The following is a 19,499-nucleotide window of genomic DNA, read 5'->3' as shown; positions in this document are numbered from 1 at the left end:
AATGTATTTTGTACAATCACATAAATATGAAATTATAACGATTTTTGGTTTAGAGAAGAATATTTGTTTGGAAATAATTTGTCTTTAAAAATTATTAAACAATCATGTAAAATCCATTTAAAAAGAGGCATACAATGATTCATCACTGGCAGAATTGTTTGAAAATGCAAAGCCGACTGAAATATTATTTTAAATTAATATTCATTCATTATATTTTTAGTGAATGTTTAAAATGTTTGTAAATTAACATTAGTTCAGTATTAAATGTATAAATTATCGATATTTCAGGCAATTGATAAACTTTGGTTATAGAATGCTTAGTTTCGATTTATTATGTTACATACATTACGGATTATGATTTCAAACAACCGGAAAATTTATTTTAAACTTAGAAGTTAAATAAGTGCCAATATGTATTAAATTTGTAATATTTGCCAACAAGATTTATACACACAATTTTTTCTTAATATAAACACTCGACTTGTAATCTGAGGGTCGCGGGTTCGAGCTCCCATCACACCAAAATGCTAGTCCTTTCAGCCATGGGGGCATTATAAAGTAATCTTCAATCGCACTATTCATTGATACAAAAGTAGCCCAAAAGTTGACGGTGGGTGGTGATGACTAGCTGCTTTCCCTGTAGTCTTACGCAAAATTCCAAAATAGGGACGGCTAGCGCACGTAGCCCTCGTGTAGCTTTGCGCAAAATTTAAAGTAAACCAAACCAAACTTTCTTTACATAAATATATTTTAATATATAAACAACAATGCAATTTATAATAACAGTTATTACAATTGGTTTATATACAATTTTTTTACAAACTAATGAATAATATTAAGTCTTCTATTTAGCCTACAACTAAATATTTTATCGATAATTCAGGTCCACGACAAGCGAATTAATTTTACGTTGATACAAAGATACATTTCACTCATAGAAGTTACAGAACTCTGTCAAACATCTCCGGCAAATTACAAAAGTTTGCTAATAATACAAATTAGTGAGAATCTAGCAAGTTACAGAAATCTGCCCCCCGCTAGTACAGCGGTATGTCTCCGGATTTACAACGCTAAAATCAGGGGTTCGATTCCCCTCGGTGGGCTGAGCAGATAACCCTTTGTGGCTTTGCTATACGAAAAACACACACACACATACAGAAATCTGCTAATCGCCTTCGGCAAATTACAAAAGTTTCATAACCATACAAATTAGTAAGAATCAGACAAGTTAACGTAATTTTTTAAACATTAATAGTTAGCGAAAATCTGAAACGTTTCAGGTATCTAATAATCTTGAAGTTAGTGTGAATCAGAAAAGCAAAAGAATTAGATAATTTTACACACTAGTAAAAATCCGATGATAGAAGAAATCTACTAATCTTGAATGTTAGTTAGAATCTAACGAGCTGCAGAGATCTTCTGATCATATACGTTAGAGATAATCCAATCTTGTAATATTTTTTAGTTAATAAGATTTCAACAAGTTTAGAAACTTGGTTTTGTTCGTTTGTTTTGAATTTTGCGCAAAGCTACTCGAGGGCTATATGCTAGCCGTCCCTAATTTAGCAGTGTAAAACGAGAGGGAAAACGTAGCTAGCTATTCATCACAACCCACCGCCATCTCTTGGGCTACTCTTTTACCAACGAATAATGGGAATGACCGTCACATAATAACGTCCCATAGCTGAAAGAGCGGGCATATTTGGTGTAACAGGAATTCGAAGACGAATGACGGGAATGCTAACTAACTTGGATCTTGTTTGGCCTAACACGACTTATAAGCTTACTTTTCACGGAGGTAGATACATATTTAATGTCCTCGTAGAAATGTTAGCGTTCGAAGTTAATTCGCTGAAGTTGAACGATTCGTGATGTTTGAAATAAATGTTCCTGGTCAAATATGTGTAGTTTTCAATCAGTAAGCGTTTACCACATTTATAGCTTCCGAGGCTTATGGTATACTGACTGTAACTAACCAAAAATATTTTATTACTGTCTGTTGACGTCTTGCGACGGCTACTTTTTATATTCATTAGGCCAAATTCTCGAAAGCTCAACAACAGTCGAAGATATGCTAGTGTTTTGGTGAAACATATATTGTTGAGTCTTAGTCACGAGAATCTTCTACAAATTTTGAGAACAGGCGGAACTTATGCAATATATATTTAACAACATAAGTTATATGCTTTAAACTGAAACAAACATTTATAGTAAAATAAATATAGAACAGTAAATCCGTAACGTTGTATGTATATATATTCACATCTGTTAGAAATAAAAGTAAAAAATTAAAACCTAGTCCGGGATGGAAGTTTTCTTTCGCTTCAACTTTCTAACACGGCTGCTAGCAGTTTCGTAAAATCTAAAATACGTGATTATCTCGTAAATTTGTTAATTGTCCCGAGTATGAACAAAGGTTTTATAAAGCATTATATAATTCTGTACTATGTGATGTGCCTGCCTCACATCAGAAATTATTTTCGAAAAACGAAAGTATCACCGATTTGTTTTAGAAATGTTGATAATTCTGATGAATAATTGTAAAGAAACAACAGATTAAATTTTATAAAATTCTGTTCCTTACCCGGTGTATTCACTACTAGCGTTAAAACAATTAATGTTAGTACTATTGGTATGCTGGTTGGATTTGCAGTTTGTATACTGACTACAGTGTTTTGATTACTGTAGTGTATGTAGTGCGTACTTTGACTATAAAGCTCACTGTTTAAAAATCTGAACCGAGAAGATCGATATATTTATATTGTGATGATGTCGAGTGAGTGTGAAAGCAGTGACGTGAGTGATACAAATATCCGTTTAAAAGAAGCGATTGATCCGAATTTTTCTCCTTTGACGTGTTTAGAATCTGAAGATCAAAAACAGAATAGGAACGCCAAAAATAAAGTTTTCAACTTCAAGAAGGAATTTTCCGCTGTCTGTAGGTTAGCCAGTCCATTTTTTCTTTTTTCGTTCATAAGCTATTACAAATGTGCTTTTTAATTTCAGTTAATGATATAAAAATTGTAAGTTAATGCTAATTTACTTACTGCGAAATCTCTGGGCTGTAGCTCATTAAGATTTAAACTTGTGATTTTATAAAAATCTGGTGCTTTGCATCATATTATTTGGGACAGCTGATTTATTTTTGTGTTAGCTTGGAACAAGGAATTCGTGTTGACGAGTTTTCTCTCCAAAATGAGCAATGAATGAAAAGAAATACAATCCAATGATTTAAGAAATAAGGTTAGGTAAAATTCAGAAATATACAAGTTTGATATGTGTTATTGGTGTAGTGTTTATCTCTTTCTAATGATAGGTTAGATGTAAGCATCTTGAAAATCATGAGTACTAAATATGGTTATAATCTTACTAAACTCTTCTATTTTATCATAAGATCATATTGTGGAAAGTGATTTCTCCCTTTGTTACTTAAATAAAACATATAATAAAAATGTTCCATAACATAAAAACAATTAATTAATAAGCCTGGATTTTATTATTAATGAGATATTTAGTTTATAATATACTTGAAATAAGAAAGTCGAAGAGTGCTCTACTTGGACACCTTTACAAAAGAAAATGTTACCCATACAGCCTAGACGTCTGTGAATCCTGCTGTGTTCCCTCTCTGGCCAAATTGGGAAATATGTAGGAAGTTGTTTGTACATAAATAACAAACAAAACATGAGAATATAGATACAGTCCACTGGTATGAGTGTTAAAAACTTTTATTTAAAAAAAACAACATTTTGACCTGCTTGAGTTAACTTTAGGTGAAGAATAGTTGTGAAAAAGTGACCATTACTGATATTTGGTCATGAGGATGACAATAGTATTAGGTATGGACCTGTAGGGTGGTCGTGAACTTAGAGGACCTTAGAATATTAAGAACTGTGTATCATTTATGTAATATATTTTTCTATTATTAAGAAGTATAACAATATATATTTGAGGTATATGTACAGAAGATGTATTTTTGTCACAGAGGAGTATCACTTTTTCATATAAATAAAACCTATGTGTCACTTTGAATGAAACTGGGGATAAAGCTAATAAAGTACTAGAATTTAGTTGGAGAAAGTGTAACTTCAAAACTAAAATTGGTTCTCTTAATAAATATTACTATTTTGCTGAGTTAACATTTTTAAAATTAAGAGTGTAAGCATACAAGGCTAAAGAAAGCATTTCAGCTCATCAGAATTACTCCTTATAATTATTATAAATAAAAAACAAACTTAGTTGAAATATGTTTACCTAAATGACGTTAGAAAATTATAAAACAAAATTAACCAGACACTACAATATCAGGCTGAATTATTTATAAGCTCAAACCTCTTGAAACAGAGAAGTAATAACATGGAAGAGTCTGTACTTTTCACCAAATTATCCACTATTACAAGCTCCTATCTAGTTGTTAAATAGGAAATGCTTTTTTATAATTTGAGAAATGAGATTTACTGGATTTTTACTTTTGAGCAGTATCTACAGAGTGAGAGAAAGCAAATTTTTATGACTGAGATATAGAAGAATATAATTAGGGCATCAAAGATCTGATGTTAGATATCACTGAAAGAGTAGTTGAACTGTTTAACAAGCCAAGCTGCAACCCAAACATTTGTTGGGTTTTTAGCTTTCTTACTACCATTTAAGTGTTCGAGAAATTTATATTTCATTAAATAATAAGCATGTGGCTCATGTACCCTTTATAGTTTATTATTCATGACTGTATTGTTCTTAATGTCTTCCAGATATTTACTTTACTTTTGTATTCTTTTGAAAATACATTTTTTAACTTGGATTACTTTGTTGAGTGATGTACAAGTTGCATCAACTTTTTTTGTCCTGTAAAGACAAGAAGCAGCTAACACTTTTGTCCTCCTCTTCTGTATATTAAAAGTGCAAACCAGTCTTATTTACATTGAAAGCATAGCATAAAATTTAAGGAGAAAAAGGGACTTGTTGGCCCATCTTGGTTGTCCCCATCCTTTAAACTAAAGTAATTTTAATAAAAAACAAAACTTAAAGCTAGCTCTTTTTAGTTAAATATTTAGCAAGTTGTTTTCTTAAACACATATAAATTTACATCATCCACTGCATCCAATGACAACCCATTTGAAAGGTCAACCATCCTGTTAGAAAACTAAGTATTATAACTGGAAGTGACCCATACTCTGCCAAAAATTATATTTGTATCTTTTGGTCATAGTATTCTCACTATCATATACAAAAAATACGATGTATAAATTCCTTCAGTTCAATAGTCCTAAACATGTCAGTGATATCTATTCTAACTGGGTTTTTCAAGAAAAAATGGTTTTTGTTATGAGAATCTTTCCATCTTACTTGCCTTTTAATGTATTGTTTCCAACAGTTCAGTATACTCCCTTACATAAGGAGCCCAAGACAACATAGTTCCTTAAATGAGTCATAAACAGATACTTATATGTGAAATTTAAAATTCATATACTTATATTAAATATAAGGCCTAGTGTGCCTGTAACTAAAAAAATTATGAAGAATATATTTTACAGTACCTTGTAAAAACACAAAAAATCAAGCAAAAAATTTGCATTTGACATTTTATTGATAGAGCATGTAGTCCACAATTACATTACAATTTTATTTTCCATATTTTCTTGACAGAAATTTATTGTTAATACAGTTGTTCAACACTGCTCATATGTGTAAAGAAATAGGCAATTATAAATAATTTATCCAATTTATTATCAACATAAAATGAATTTTGAACAAAACTTTTATTAAAAACATACATTTTGATACAATTATGAAACATATTCTATGGCATTTTTTTATTTTACTAATAATTCAATATAAGAGTGTGATAATAATTGTAATGTTTACAAATGCAGTAACTGAATAAATATAATTTTATTTTTTATTGAATAGTATGAAAATAAAAGAAAATATGTTTTGAATTTCAAAATAGAAATGAAATTAGAGCATGAGGCAAAGATGCTGAAAAAGCACAGTATCTTGAAAATTTTCCAGTCGGTTTGTTGTGACGGAGCTGGAACTGTATCTCCATCAGACTCTGCTTTAATATGTCATAAATTCAGTATAAAAATTAAATAACTTGCATCTTTTTGTAAAGCAACACCCAAGATTTTAATATTTTCTGCAAATTTAAGTAATTTTATTAATTGTTCTTTCAGCTATATTTTTTTATGTAAATCAAAAAGAGCAAATTAAGGTCTTGACACCAAGATCTGACTTGTGACATTTACCCAGTTTAACTGAACTCCATTTATAGCAACCTTTCTCATTGGTCCAAATGCTTTTTCATCCAATGAATCAAGCATTTTAATTTATTTTACAAGCTTTACACATGGTATCTTGTGAAATGCCTCTGAAAATCTATATTCACCAAATTCACACAGTTTTTATTATCTATAAGAGCAGTAACTTCAAAGAATGTCAAATTATAAGTATAGCAAAATTTTTCCTAATGAAGTCATGCTGACTGCCTTATAGAATTTTAAACTTTATTAAATCAATTTACCAAGCATGTGTTTAGACTTTAAGAAAATTTTTTGCACTGCTGATGCAAAACTGATGTATCTATTATTAATTGGATAATATTTAGCATCTTATTAAAAATATTAGCGTTGGTCAACTTCCAACCTTTTGGCACCTGCTTACTATCCTGGGACTTAAAAAAAAAAAAAAAGGTTTGACAGATGTCTAACATGTTCAGATCTCACCCATTTTCAGTACCCTTGGGGAAGTACTATCTGGCTCAGGAACCTTATCATACTTTTATGTTACTCAATTGTTTTTCTAAAGTTAATAATTAAGAGATCTGATTGAGGTGTTTAAAATTGTAAATGGAAAGTGTTGATGCATCACTTTTTTCTCATATTTCACAGTGAAAATAGCACAACTAGATAAGGGGACACAAGTATAAATTTTGGTAGTGTAGGAGTCATCTTCAGCTAAGACTGTCATTTTTCTAATAGAGTGGTTGGCCTTTGGGATGGGTTTCTTTCTGATTTTGAAGAGACAGTAAATTTAAGTGAGTTTAAGAAAAAAATTTGATAAGTGTATAAATGATAAGGGCTGGTTTTAAGAATTATGTATTTAATATTTTAATTATTTTAATTTAGTTTGATTAATTAAAGGATGGAATAGTCAAAATGGACCAGTAGGTCCCATATTCTTCCAGAATGTTATAATTAATTTGCTTATCATATTTCCACCTAGTAACTGTTCAGAATGAAAAATATTATTGAAGTTTCTATTTATAAAAGCTGAAGAAAATCAGAATAATTTTATGACATAGTCATCCTGTCATGTGATGGGTTCCTGGGCTGACCTGCAGGCAGACTGAGTGGGTTGAATTTGTTTAGTCATTGGAGCTTTGACTAATACTCCCTGCTGACACATGCAAAATATATTTTTAAGTGTGGGTGTCATTGCAAATGGAGTTAATAGGCACTAACTCAAGGCTTTACAGTTTAAACAAAAGAGACTTGAACCCAAGACATCCAATAAAATACTTTATTTATACTTTCAAACATTTAACACTACACACGTACATACAGTCTAACTTGCTAAGGTTTATTATAGACAGTTCTGTTACCATGGTGACTGATGTTAAGGAACAATGGCATTAATATGTACAAAGAGCTTGAGTATGAAGACATCTTCCTGTTCTTCTGTTGAGATTCTGAGCTGTCTGACTTAGCTGGCTAACTAACTAACTCTGTGGGCTTATTTTCCAAGCCCTTTTTTTTTTATTAGTAGAAGGTTGATTATTGGCCTACTCCAAGTAAAACCTGGTTTCCTGTTTACTATTGCTCTGAGTTTGTTTCATGAAAAAACTTATTGACACACCATTAAACTGTCAAACTTTGTTTATGGACTCTTACATTCTCCAGTTAATTATTAATCCTCTTTTAAACATGGGCTCTTCTCTTTATATATATATAAAGTATTTCCTCCACCATACGAGAACAATGGTCCAATTATAGCGTCATCTTATTAATCGAGGTCTTTAGGTTCAACATCTAAGTTTGTATATTGCCCTACAAGCTCGCTGATGTCTGCTTATTTAGTTCAACATTCATGAGACATTTCCTCAATTTTAGTTTATAGCTTCAGTGATTTCCTATAACTCTGAAAGCATTTGCTTGTTCAATCTAAACACATAACTGGAGTCCCTTGGTGCATTTCTCTGAAGTAATGTTCTAAGTTATTTGTCCTGTATTTATTTGATCTTTGGTAGCATCAGTTATTCATCAACAGGCTAATTGTACTGTGATACATTTCTCGCTGTTTGCTTAAGGTATTGTTGTTCCATCTGTAAACATTATTGCTTCAAAAAAATGCATATTCACTTATACTGCACTTTCAGATTGCTCACAGGGCAGCACGTTTTTCAATGTTTCCTTCAAATGTTATTTTCTAAACATCATTACTTTGAAAAATATGCTTACTCCTATGGCATCTTTCTCTGTTTATTGCTACAATTAATCATACAGGGCATTTACATACTTAGCGATGCCTCAGTCCCATAATAATCAGAAATGAGTTTTCTTTTATTAGCCCTCCAAAGGACCTACTCCCATTCTAATAGTTTAAGAAAACTGTTACTTTTCATATTTTCAGCCAATATTTTTTGATATTCTGTTTCACCAACTCTCTTTATATTATATAATTCTCTAAACTTTTTATTATCGTAGTGAATTTAAACTTAAATGTCTAATAGTTTTCTCTAGTTTTATTATTGTTCTCTCTGTAAACCAACCTGGCATTTTACATGCACTTTCTTTTCTTGTTGTAAATATTGTACAAAATTCATCAATTCAGTTGTTCCATTCACAATATATATTTTTATTATATCTTATCAGAAATAGTTTGTTTTTTTTAAACTTGCACCCATTCTCCACATACAGTATAAATTCAACCCTAATAGAGCAATGATCACTTGTTCCTAAGTTTCCCACTTTGTCAACCATTTTTATGTTAGAAATTAATAATAAATCTATAGTAGCATTGTTACAAGCAGGTTTCCTGACCAATTGGTGAAGAAACCAAACCTCTACAATTTCTAAAGTCCTTTATCCTTTGACTTGAATATTCAGGCATATAGAATGAGAAATGTTAAATCCACCCTTAATTATGAATTCATTAATATATGAAACCATAAATCTAACTGCAGACTCTCTCATTAATTGGTGTAAAGTAATAAATTAAATCAAAGTGTAAAGTTATACACAATAATAAATAATTAAATAATTCAAAATAAGTAACGTGTTTATATATATGTATATATAAATAGCAATAGGTCACCATCTTGTGGTTAGTGGTTTAAAATTAAGGGTGGTCATACTATCTAAACTGTGACATGACAAAATTGCTGTGGCAAACTTCATAAATAGCAAGAAGAGAGTCTGTGTTTTGGTTGGTGTTAAAACTTCTCTTAGATTTAATCCTAACCATTTGTAACTTGTCCAACTAATATATACACGTTGCAGTGTAGTTTATTTCAAATTTATTAGATACTGGCTGAATTGCCCATACCCTGCATAGGGGATCCAAACTACTTGAAATAGGTATTTAAAAACACAATAAAATTGCTTTCAAGAACATTTATTTAAAATATTCCACTTTCATAGCATTTTAATTTTTACCTAAACCTTTGATTTAAAAAACAAAAATTATGCAATCCAAATCAAAGGTTCTTTATACCACATTTGCTGCTGTTCTTTCTGACAACATAAACATGCTTTGATGAGATCTAACCCTTGAACATCCTCCATAGAATTGACCATGTGAAAAGCAAGGCTGTTTTAGGAACAATCAAGCAACCTTTAAACTTTTACCTGGTGCCTTATTAATTGACATTGCAAAACAAATTATAACTTGTAGTTTGAACCTTCTAAATTCAAAGGAGTAATCACTTGGTAGCAAAGGAATTAGTGAAATGAACTCACTGATCACTGGTCAAAATAATTTACAAAACAATGAAAAAGGATTGTAGTGAACATCCCAATAACTTTATCTTTTTAAAGGTGAGTGTTTACTTTATCAAGTCAGTGTTAAGAAAATGCTCTTGGATGGCTCTAGTTAATTATCTTTTGTAGAAGTTATGACTGATTGCTTTTAACCATTGCTGGTTCTCTTTATTGTTGGCTGAAAAATTAAAGAAGAGCAAAACATGTAAACCCTGCAGCTGGATTATCACATAACATTGTTACTTAACAACCCTGTTCCTTCACTTGTACTTTTTGTAAAAATCTTTATAAAGATATCATTCAAATGAATGTTGTTAAATTTCAGTTAGACTGTTCAAATGAGAAAAATATATACTTCTTTTATAATAACTTAATGTTTTAAAAAATTACAGAATAAAGAAGGATATTTGTGAGCAATTTGTGTATAAAACAAATGGAAAATCTAGAGGTTGACTAAGAACCTGTTGTTGCAGGATTGTACACATGTTAAAGGTTATTCAGAACAACAGATATTTCCAATTAACTGTTTAACAAACACAGCAAACTGTTGTTATCTCGCATCACATCATATTTTGAACAGTTAGTAAGTAATGCTTCAAACATTATAAACCTGTCTAAGTCAGTAGAAGGTAATGAGTTTCTATTTCTTGGGTATTAACATAGGTTTAAGTGGAGAAATTGACCTGTATAATTGTCAGTAAAGAGTTCCCTAGAACCTATTGAATACTATAACTAAGAAGCTCACAATTTATGTTTTGGCTTTTCATCAAGTGTTATGCAGCAAAATCAGCATTATGACCAGCCATACTGATGAATATTAAGTTAGAAGTTGCTAACTGAATAACTTTTTACAGTTTGTTTGTCCAGAGTTGTAAAACAACTTGATACTTGAGAATTACATTTTTAAATCATATTTTATGTACATTTGTAGAAATAATGAAGAAAATGGTTTAGATATAAGCAATGGCTGTCGATCGTATGTGGCCAAGCAGTTATCTTCTTTAATTGACAGGTGAGTTGATAGTTTTACAACAGAAGATATCTTTAATGCTGTTTAATTCACTGATTTATCTCTTTATTACATGGTGAGATAGATGACAAGAATTAATGTGTTACAACTTTTAATTAGTAGGACATGTACAAAGTTGTAATTCAATTAAACAAACTTCTTTCTTCCAGAGTTCCATTTATTTGAAATAAACTAAAACCAGCGAGATTTTTAATGACATTCCTTAAAAATGGATCCAGTGTGCCTTGTTACTGTACAGTTGGGCTGCAGTTGTTATAGCTATTTAAGTCTGAGCAGTTAATCAAAATTATGATTAAATTTATTAATGCCACAAAAATATTCTGCTAACAGATATTAATCCTAGTACTAATTAATATCACTTTTCAGGACTTATTTATTTTTCAAGAATAAATTGAATATTTGAAGGAATTAAATGAACATATTTTACAAAATAAAAGTTTACATTTTGTTATATAATAATTCCAAATTTTTTTCTTTATGATAAGACTTTTCAATCATTATTTTGATGCTTTAAGTGATAGTAAAACATACCTCTAAAGTAGCATTAAATTTTGAAACACTAAAATACCAATATTTATATTTTTTGCCACAGTACATTGAAAGAAAAACCGAGAAAATTAAACTGGAAAGAAGATAATGACTTAACAAACCAAGGTAAGCAACCACGCAACTGAACAACTGTCGTATTTTTAGTTACTATTAACATATTTGACATTTTCCTTGATTCTTATGGTCCATGTTTCTGTCAATCATTTACTTTGTTCAGTTTTGCAAACTTTGCAAGATATTTTTGAAAAAGTCTACCATCACAAAAGCTGTGGTGGTGTTTATTAATACTACAGTATTCATCAAAATAGATACATTGATGTTGTTTAAACTACCTGTTTCATTCATAAAAAAATTACAAGATAACTGTATTCAGAAAGCATTTGGGTATGTTTGTAACTGCTTATAAATTGACATCTGAGTACAGAATGTAAGATGTACAACCGAGTTCATTTGTATGTTTTCTTTGATTAGGAATTTATTTATTTTCCGACTCAAATACAGTCTTGCGTGATGTGGAAGAAACAACAAATAACACAAGTTTTCCTCAAGCACCAAAGAGAAGTTTACCAAGCAGGTACTATAGCCAAGAAATATAAGCTTATTTTCTGAGAATTATTTCTTTTACAATGATAAATTTAAGTTTTTTATTATATTCAAGGAACACTCTTTTTTACTGAGTGTTACCAATTTTGTATAACGTTTCAAAATAATTGCTTCCTCTAATATAAACCTCTTAAGTATTTTTTTATGATTTAAATGTTCAAAGCTTAACTGATAAACCACATCTCTTCAACAGTTACCCTGATATTATGAAGAAACTGTGTTAAAGCAAGAGATGAATCAGTAGTCTAGTATCTTATTAAAAAAATAAATTCAGGTTTTCTTTATGATTAGGAGAGTTTTAACTATGTCCTTGACATTTATTACTAGAATTACACCAACTGGAAAGAGTTTTTTTTTTCCTTCAGATGTCTCAATTTCATCACTAAATCTTCTTATAAAAGTACTAAATATAAGGTAATTTTAAAACATTTAACAAGCTTTTCACTGGTAGTATTGACTGGCTTCAGAAATAACCTTCAAGAATTAATTGGATCTAAATCTTTGCATATGTTTGGTCAGTACCCTTTCATTCTGTATTGAAGCATGTTCCTAGAGTTGAAAAAGATTTTTTTTTTAAGTACCAGTGAGCCTTTGACCAAAGATATTACAAAGTTAATTATTCCCCCCTCCTGTGTCTATCCTTGTACTACTTGTTTAAAATCTTATTTGTAATGGAAAATTAAAAAGAACAAACATTTCTGTGACTCCAGTCAAGATTTTTAACATTTAAAAACCAACATGAGCACAGTTCCTTAAAATTTGCTTTCATGCTGCTGTATTGTGCATGTTTTTTTACAGCATGATATCTGTTTGTATTCTTGTTGTACTGTTGAACCTGAAATATACAGACCATTATTTCCCCATGTTCCCACTAAGATGTATTTCTCTTGACTTTGCATATGATGGACCTCAAGTTTTCTGCTAGTTAAATGTTGTGTAGATCTTATAACAACCTGTGCAACAATGGAATAATGTAGTTTATCAGAAGTTCTGTATATGTCTTCTATATTCACAGTTTCACTTTATAATATTAAAATATATCAGGTATGCTTTAAATTGTAAAAGAGGCTTCCTTCTATGTGAAAACAATGAATGTTAGAGAAATCTCTAGATGCCTCTAATGTGTATGCTGTGCAATGTACATCAAAGTAAGTAAATTAACTGATAATAGCATAAATGTGGCAGTTTTTAAGTGATGTTTAAAACAAAAATGATTTAATGGTTTTAAAATTGAGTGAAAACCACATTATAACAAACTTCACAAAACTGTTATGAAGGTATTAATGTGAAACACTCACTAGAGCAGATGAATTACAGTGTAATGTTACTTGTATTTATCAATTCTCACAAAAAATATGCTTTTTTACAGAATATCTTGTTAACAAAGAGTAATCTCTCACATCTTGTGTTATATATCAAGTATCTTTATGTACAAGAATAAAGTGTTTTTACTAATTTCAATAAAAATTGCTGAGCCTATGCTAGAATAAGGGTCAAATTCTTGTTTTAGATATATCTGTTTCACAGACCCAGAAATATCACATCACCTAGAACAATAGATACTAGTTTATTAGGCAATGTAAGATAATATATTTAACATGACTTTTGTTTTATTATTTAAATCTTAGTATGAATTCCTGGAAATACAATACAGTTTAAATAGTTTCTTTGTTCTGTGTAGTGATAGTGAAGAAGAAATTGTCCGTTTACAGGCTGTAGCAGTAACTAGTAGTTGGGTGGCAAAACAAGGAAAAATCTTACATAATACTGGTGAAGAAGAGATGCATAGTAAGGAAGGGTTTCATTCCAGGAGTTCTGTGTTAAGCAGAAAAGAAAGAACTGCTGTAAAACAGAAGTACAACTCTCTCCTTCCCCCAAAAAGAAAAAGAAACAAAAGTAAAAGCTTGCAATAAATATGTCATTATAATAATAAAAACTGTTGATAAAATGTACAAGAATATTTCACTGAAATTTTATAAGTGGACTTTTGTTCCTTGTGAAAATACAAAATGTTTTTAAAAAAAGAATAAAAATGTACATATTACCCTAATTACATCATCAAAATACCATGTTCATAATAAAGAAAAGGTTTTAGAAGTTTGAAAATCTGGACTTTTAGCACCAATTATCCTTATCACAAGCTCACTATATAAAATGCACGAGTTCATGTATGTATTTGCACCATAACTTTTAATGCAGAAAGTTTGTCTTCACAGGATTTGTTAGAACTTTTACTAAATAAAAAAAAATTTTTGTAATAAAGTACTTTTACTCAAAATTTACTAAGGCTTGTAAAGAAGTAGGTTATTTTCACAAGTTTGGAATGGTTCTTGTGTTATGATTACAAAAACTGTTATTTGGATTAGACCTAAAAACCTCTTAACTACATTTCAAATAATTATTTTCAGTAAAACTTTATTCTGTTGTATTCTCTACCTTAACTATACAAGGTCAATCAAGTTGAGTGACCTCATGAACACTACATTGCCTTTTTCCTTTCCAGAATGACTTCAAATAGTAACATGATGTTACAATCATTTATCCTAAGTAACTTTAAACTTAAATCTTGTTTTATTGTCCTTTGAACCACTAACTACTATTATTCAAACTGTTATAAGTTGTAAATCACTTTGGGAGCATACAGCTTGTATTACATTATTGAATTACATTATATGTGAGCTATGCTAAAAGATGTTGCATGTGGGTAAAGAGCTATGTGAGAAAACTGTGAAAACTAATTATAAAAAATAATCCACAAAGAAAAAAATACTTATGAACCTTTACAGTAGATAAACTCTTCTTGAGTTAGATAAATAGAAAATATTTTATTTCAATAACAGTATTGCAACATACTTGGAAGAATCAAGTGTAATTGCATTATCTCGGTTTTGTTTCAACATATTAGTCTCTCAAGATTTTGAAACAAATTTCAGATATTATTGATATGTATTGTATTTTAATAAAATTTGCTTTTGTAAACTTGTTTTAATAGATGAATTAGTATAACAACATGGGATATATAAAGAAAATCATGATACTCAAAAAACATATAAAATGCACGTTTATTTTAAATGGGGGAGGGACAAATTATACTTCAGTCAATCACAATTGACAAGACATAGAATTTTCATTTGATGTTTCCCTAACGATGAGTAAACAATCCAAGTTTGGCAACATATTTGTAAGGTCTCCTACGGTCACGACCCCTAAAACACAGAGAACAACTGTTTGAAAATACACTAAATAATAATACTGCACTTAACAAAACTTTCTAAATCCATGCATCAAATAATCTTTAATCAGTAGTATAGTTTAAAAAGTTATATTACAAAGTAAGAAATGGTTGTTTGGGTACAGTATATATATAAAAAACAAAAAATACCTTCTTACCTGGCTATCCTAAGAAATATTTTGCCCTGAGAAAATTCCTTTGGTCCTTCTGTTGCATCTGGGTCTGTCTCAAGGTACACATCAAATCCTGCTAGTAAATGATGTAGCTGGCATGCTAACAAATTGTATCGGACTTTCTGAGGTATGAAGTTAACAACTGATGTGTTGATCTCGTATTCCAGTTCCTGAGGAGCAGTAATATAGGAATCGGATATTAACACTAACCATGCAACCAAACTGCATGGAAATTGTCATCAACTTTTAAAGAATGTGTAGTCTGTATTTAAAAAAAATATATATAAGTTCTATTTATTATTTACATGATATTTAACTTCTGAATTTTATAAAACTACTGAATATATAAAGTGTGACATTTTAATTTATTATGGGACAAAAAGATGTGTACTTGTTTTACATTCACTACTTATATTCATGCTTTTATTTGAGTGTATTTGTTTGCCCACTGCTGGGTTTTTAAAAAGAAATCCAAGATCAGTAACAAGAAAATATAAAAAAAATTCATTGGCCTTCAATTACCTGCAAATCATTTGTATGAATAATTAACTACTGCTACAAAACTTTTAACAAGTTACTTCCATCCTCTTAAAAATAAAAGCCATGCCCTTCATTGATTTTTATCTGGAAGATGCATTTTTCCATGCTTACCAACATGTTCACTTAACACTTTGTATGAAATACAGGCATTTTGTTTCATCCGTTAAAATCATAGTTCAGCTTAAATTGTCATAAGCTTGAGAAATAGGTCATTGTCTTTGTAATAAAGTTTATTGGAAAACATGATTATAAGCCAGTGGGACAACCATAAACAGAAAATCTGCTATATTGACCAGGTACTACAGAAGCAAAGTTTAAGACATTTTTGTTTCAGATTAACTAGATAATGATTGAAAATATTTTAACATTTCCAATACTATTATTTAGCTCATAATTACTGAGGTAGATGAAAATTATAGTTTTAATTACGTAGCCACAAAGTTCCCTTGAGGCATAGAATTTCTCTGCTATCCATACTCCTCAGAATGTTGAAGTGTTTACAAGTAACATTTGTGTCACAGTCCTGTGAACAGCAGTGAAAAATGGACAACTAATTATATGCTGTGTTTTGCTCATGAGCTCAAACAATGTAAAGCACATGTAGCCAAAGGTACACCTTGGAGATGTAAATTTATATATTATGTAAAAGCAATGTAGTATAGGAGTCTTGATTTTATATTTAACATTTTTAAATGAAACATTGGTTTAAAGACAGTTCTAATGAGTACCAGTAAATAGTAAAATATAATAAACTATTTCTTTCTTATCAACCTGTTTACTAATTTGTGGAATGTAAAAAGCTTTTAATTAATTCCTGATAACACTGTCAACTAATTGTACAGGAAAACTAATTTTTTAAAACAACCTTTATGTTTAGTATTTCTTCATGGAAAGAACAAAAGGAACTCACTATGTTACAAGCTCGATGAATTAAATTATGTATTAGTATTAGAGATTGAATATTACACATTTGGAAAGAACTTGTTTTGTGTCATCTACTGCTATGACACAAGTGGAAGATATAGTATGAAAAAGTAATTTTAAACATTAGTTTATAGTGACTGGTAACAGAAAGCTTCTCATAATTTGTTCAATAAACAGAGCTTGGAACTAAGTTGATCACCCTTTAAAAAACTACCCCCACCACAAAGCATACATTACCTGAAGAGCTTTGTCAGTCCTACTTGTTCTAAGCTGCTTCCAATCCAAAGACAGCAGGAATAACGAAGCCCTTTCTGGATAGTTTGGTGGTACTAACACCAAAGCCCACAGAGTTGCTACATAATACAAGATGTAGTAAACCATTACTCAGTAGAAAGAGGTAAAATATTTATTAAAAGTAGTGCCTGAACTACCTTCTGGTAATTCACTGTAAGACAGTTTTTTAGCACCAATTAAGATCTCAAATCTGAAGTTTTAAAACTTCATTTATTTAACAAAATCAAACTTTCATAAATTAACAATGGTAAAAATGTCAGTTCTGCAGTGGTTTCTTGTAAAACACAGCAGAAGCCTAAAAATTCCCAAAACAAAAATATTAAACTAGTGCCCCTCCATCCACTCTGAAAAAATAAATCGTGTGCATTTTAAAACATTCCTAAACCACTTTATACTTATTGTACAAAATGCTAAGTAAGGCCCCCTCTCTACCATTTCCTGTACGTTAAGCTTAGTATAAAGGATGGCCACGAATTCGATCTTTATTCACAGATAAATGTCTTTGTTGTTAAACACAGAATTACACACTGTGGTATCTGTGCTCTACTTGTCAGAAGTATTGAAATCTAATATTTTAATATTATAATCCAAAAATGTGACAAGTTATTCTGATTATAAGGGATGACCCACTGACCTGATCCTCTCTCTACTACAGTTCTGAAGGACATCCACTCTTCTGATATAACTCCAAGTTCTAGTAATTCCACACAGTCCTCTTTTTCCTTTATAAAAATTGGTATTTTAGTTCCATTAAAGAGAATAAATCTCCATGATACTGAAATGTCAGTGAACCTTGAAAAACAAACACCACTAATGGAATAGCAGAAATGAACAAAATCAACTGAAACTTTATTTATTTTATATCTGGGTCTAAGAACTAGAGGTGACAAATTATTTTGTATGTTTCAAATAATAATTATTTGAAGAAAAGTGGAAGACTCACATTCACTATACTACAGACAGATTTTTCAAGGTTAACAGTGGTAGACACAGATCTAGGTCATTACCTTTATGTCACTCCATGGAATTTTACTCCATTCTTTCAGTTTAGCAATCACTTTAGGTGGATAAAAGGCTGCAATCTCTGGTAAGACTGGAACATTTAACTGTTCTAAAGATGGAAAATGTTCTTATTTTTTAAATTATCTTGTAAAGATCTCTCTAAGTATATATTATATGAATATATGCATGCATGTATTTTTCTTCAAATCCATCATATCATTGTGATGAAAACCTTTACAAAAATTCAATAAAATGCCATTATGGTTAGTTGTACGTGCAAAATCTGCATTACTGGTAGTGTACATTAATTATCTCACTACAGGATTGGTCGATGTATCTTAAAAATTAACTCCAAATTGACCTTTAAGAGTTGCAAAACATAACTTCTAATACATTTATTTTGTAGACCTTCATGAAATTTTGCAAACTTTCAGCAAGCATTAAGAGTTACTTATAGAAAACAATATAATGTTTAATTATGTATTTTCACTAACAATTCCTCCATGAATATATCAAGTCAAAGTGTTGACTGCTTACAGTACAAAGTGATTTTTACATTAAAATTAAAAATACTTTTCTTCATATGAAAATTCTCAAATTCCATTTCCATAATCTCTAAAATTTCCTAAGTAAATTTAAAACATTGTATTTTAACTGTTGTTTTCTATACACTAATTATACAAGATTGGTCAATTTGACCAACCTAACTACCATAAAAAAAATATTTAAGTTACCCTTTTCTTCTTTCTAGAATGACTTCTAACTGTAATATGGAACTACATTTCTTTGTATCAGTGATACTGATAACTAATATTGGTGCCACATAACTTGTAAATCACTTGGAAAATGTGTAACTCGTGTTATTTTATTAAATCAAATAACACACAAGCTATTGTAAGTTTCTCACAACTACACCTCAAGAAAATGTTCTATTATTGTTGTCATCATTCTTTATTTTAACTGGTCTAACCTAAAAACTTTCTAATTTTTAAATTTAAATTTTTTTTATACTAATAAATAAAAAATATCTATTTAACTGTGTCTTTTTTTGCTGTTGACAACACTCAAACCTATATTTTTATACTAATGGTAATAAATTACCATTTTTACTTTCTGCAATAACTTTAAATTTGTAACATGTAGCTACATTACCTTAAGTAGCTTTAACCTCTTAA

General features: G+C 30.0%; 2 protein-coding genes across 4 annotated transcripts in view; one reads left to right on the top strand and one right to left on the bottom strand.

Annotated features, from left to right (window-relative positions):
- Positions 1-2,434: 2,434 nt before the first annotated feature.
- Positions 2,435-15,138, top strand: LOC143255495 (uncharacterized). Of its 3 annotated transcripts, none has more exons than XM_076511239.1 (5): positions 2,435-2,942; positions 10,909-10,989; positions 11,600-11,661; positions 12,028-12,130; positions 13,872-15,138. In XM_076511239.1, the coding sequence occupies exons 1-5, from the start codon at positions 2,767-2,769 to the stop codon at positions 13,876-13,878; spliced, it is 429 nt and encodes a 142-aa protein (XP_076367354.1). In that variant the 5' UTR covers positions 2,435-2,766; the 3' UTR covers positions 13,879-15,138. The 3 variants fall into 3 exon arrangements, with proteins under 3 accessions (XP_076367354.1, XP_076367352.1, XP_076367353.1); XM_076511237.1 differs by having other exon boundaries at positions 2,436-2,942; positions 13,841-15,138; XM_076511238.1 differs by lacking the exon at positions 10,909-10,989 and having other exon boundaries at positions 2,625-2,942; positions 13,841-15,138.
- Positions 15,139-15,203: 65 nt separating this feature from the next.
- Positions 15,204-19,499, bottom strand: part of thoc5 (THO complex subunit 5) — a 36,727-nt gene continuing 32,431 nt past the window's right edge. The window contains exons 15-19 of the mRNA XM_076511235.1: positions 18,330-18,433; positions 17,957-18,044; positions 17,266-17,381; positions 15,550-15,734; positions 15,204-15,365 (exon numbers count right to left, since the gene is read on the bottom strand). Coding sequence (XP_076367350.1) covers positions 15,302-15,365; positions 15,550-15,734; positions 17,266-17,381; positions 17,957-18,044; positions 18,330-18,433 — 557 coding nt within the window. The 3' untranslated portion in view covers positions 15,204-15,301. The remainder of the gene's footprint in view (positions 15,366-15,549; positions 15,735-17,265; positions 17,382-17,956; positions 18,045-18,329; positions 18,434-19,499) is intronic.

This window comes from Tachypleus tridentatus, chromosome 7 (assembly GCF_004210375.1).
Source record: "Tachypleus tridentatus isolate NWPU-2018 chromosome 7, ASM421037v1, whole genome shotgun sequence".
In the NCBI taxonomy this organism is placed as follows: Eukaryota; Metazoa; Arthropoda; class Merostomata; order Xiphosura; family Limulidae; genus Tachypleus; species Tachypleus tridentatus.
This window is presented reverse-complemented; position numbering and strand designations above follow the sequence as displayed.

Bases quoted from the DNA above. Each gene is read 5' to 3' on its own strand.
- LOC143255495 (XM_076511237.1), top strand. From the start codon at position 2,767: ATGATGTCGAGTGAGTGTGAAAGCAGTGACGTGAGTGATACAAATATC. The intron at 2,943-10,908 runs GTTAGCCAGTCC...GTACATTTGTAG, and splicing joins GAATTTTCCGCTGTCTGTAG to AAATAATGAAGAAAATGGTT. The intron at 12,131-13,840 runs GTACTATAGCCA...TGTTCTGTGTAG, and splicing joins AAGAGAAGTTTACCAAGCAG to TGATAGTGAAGAAGAAATTG.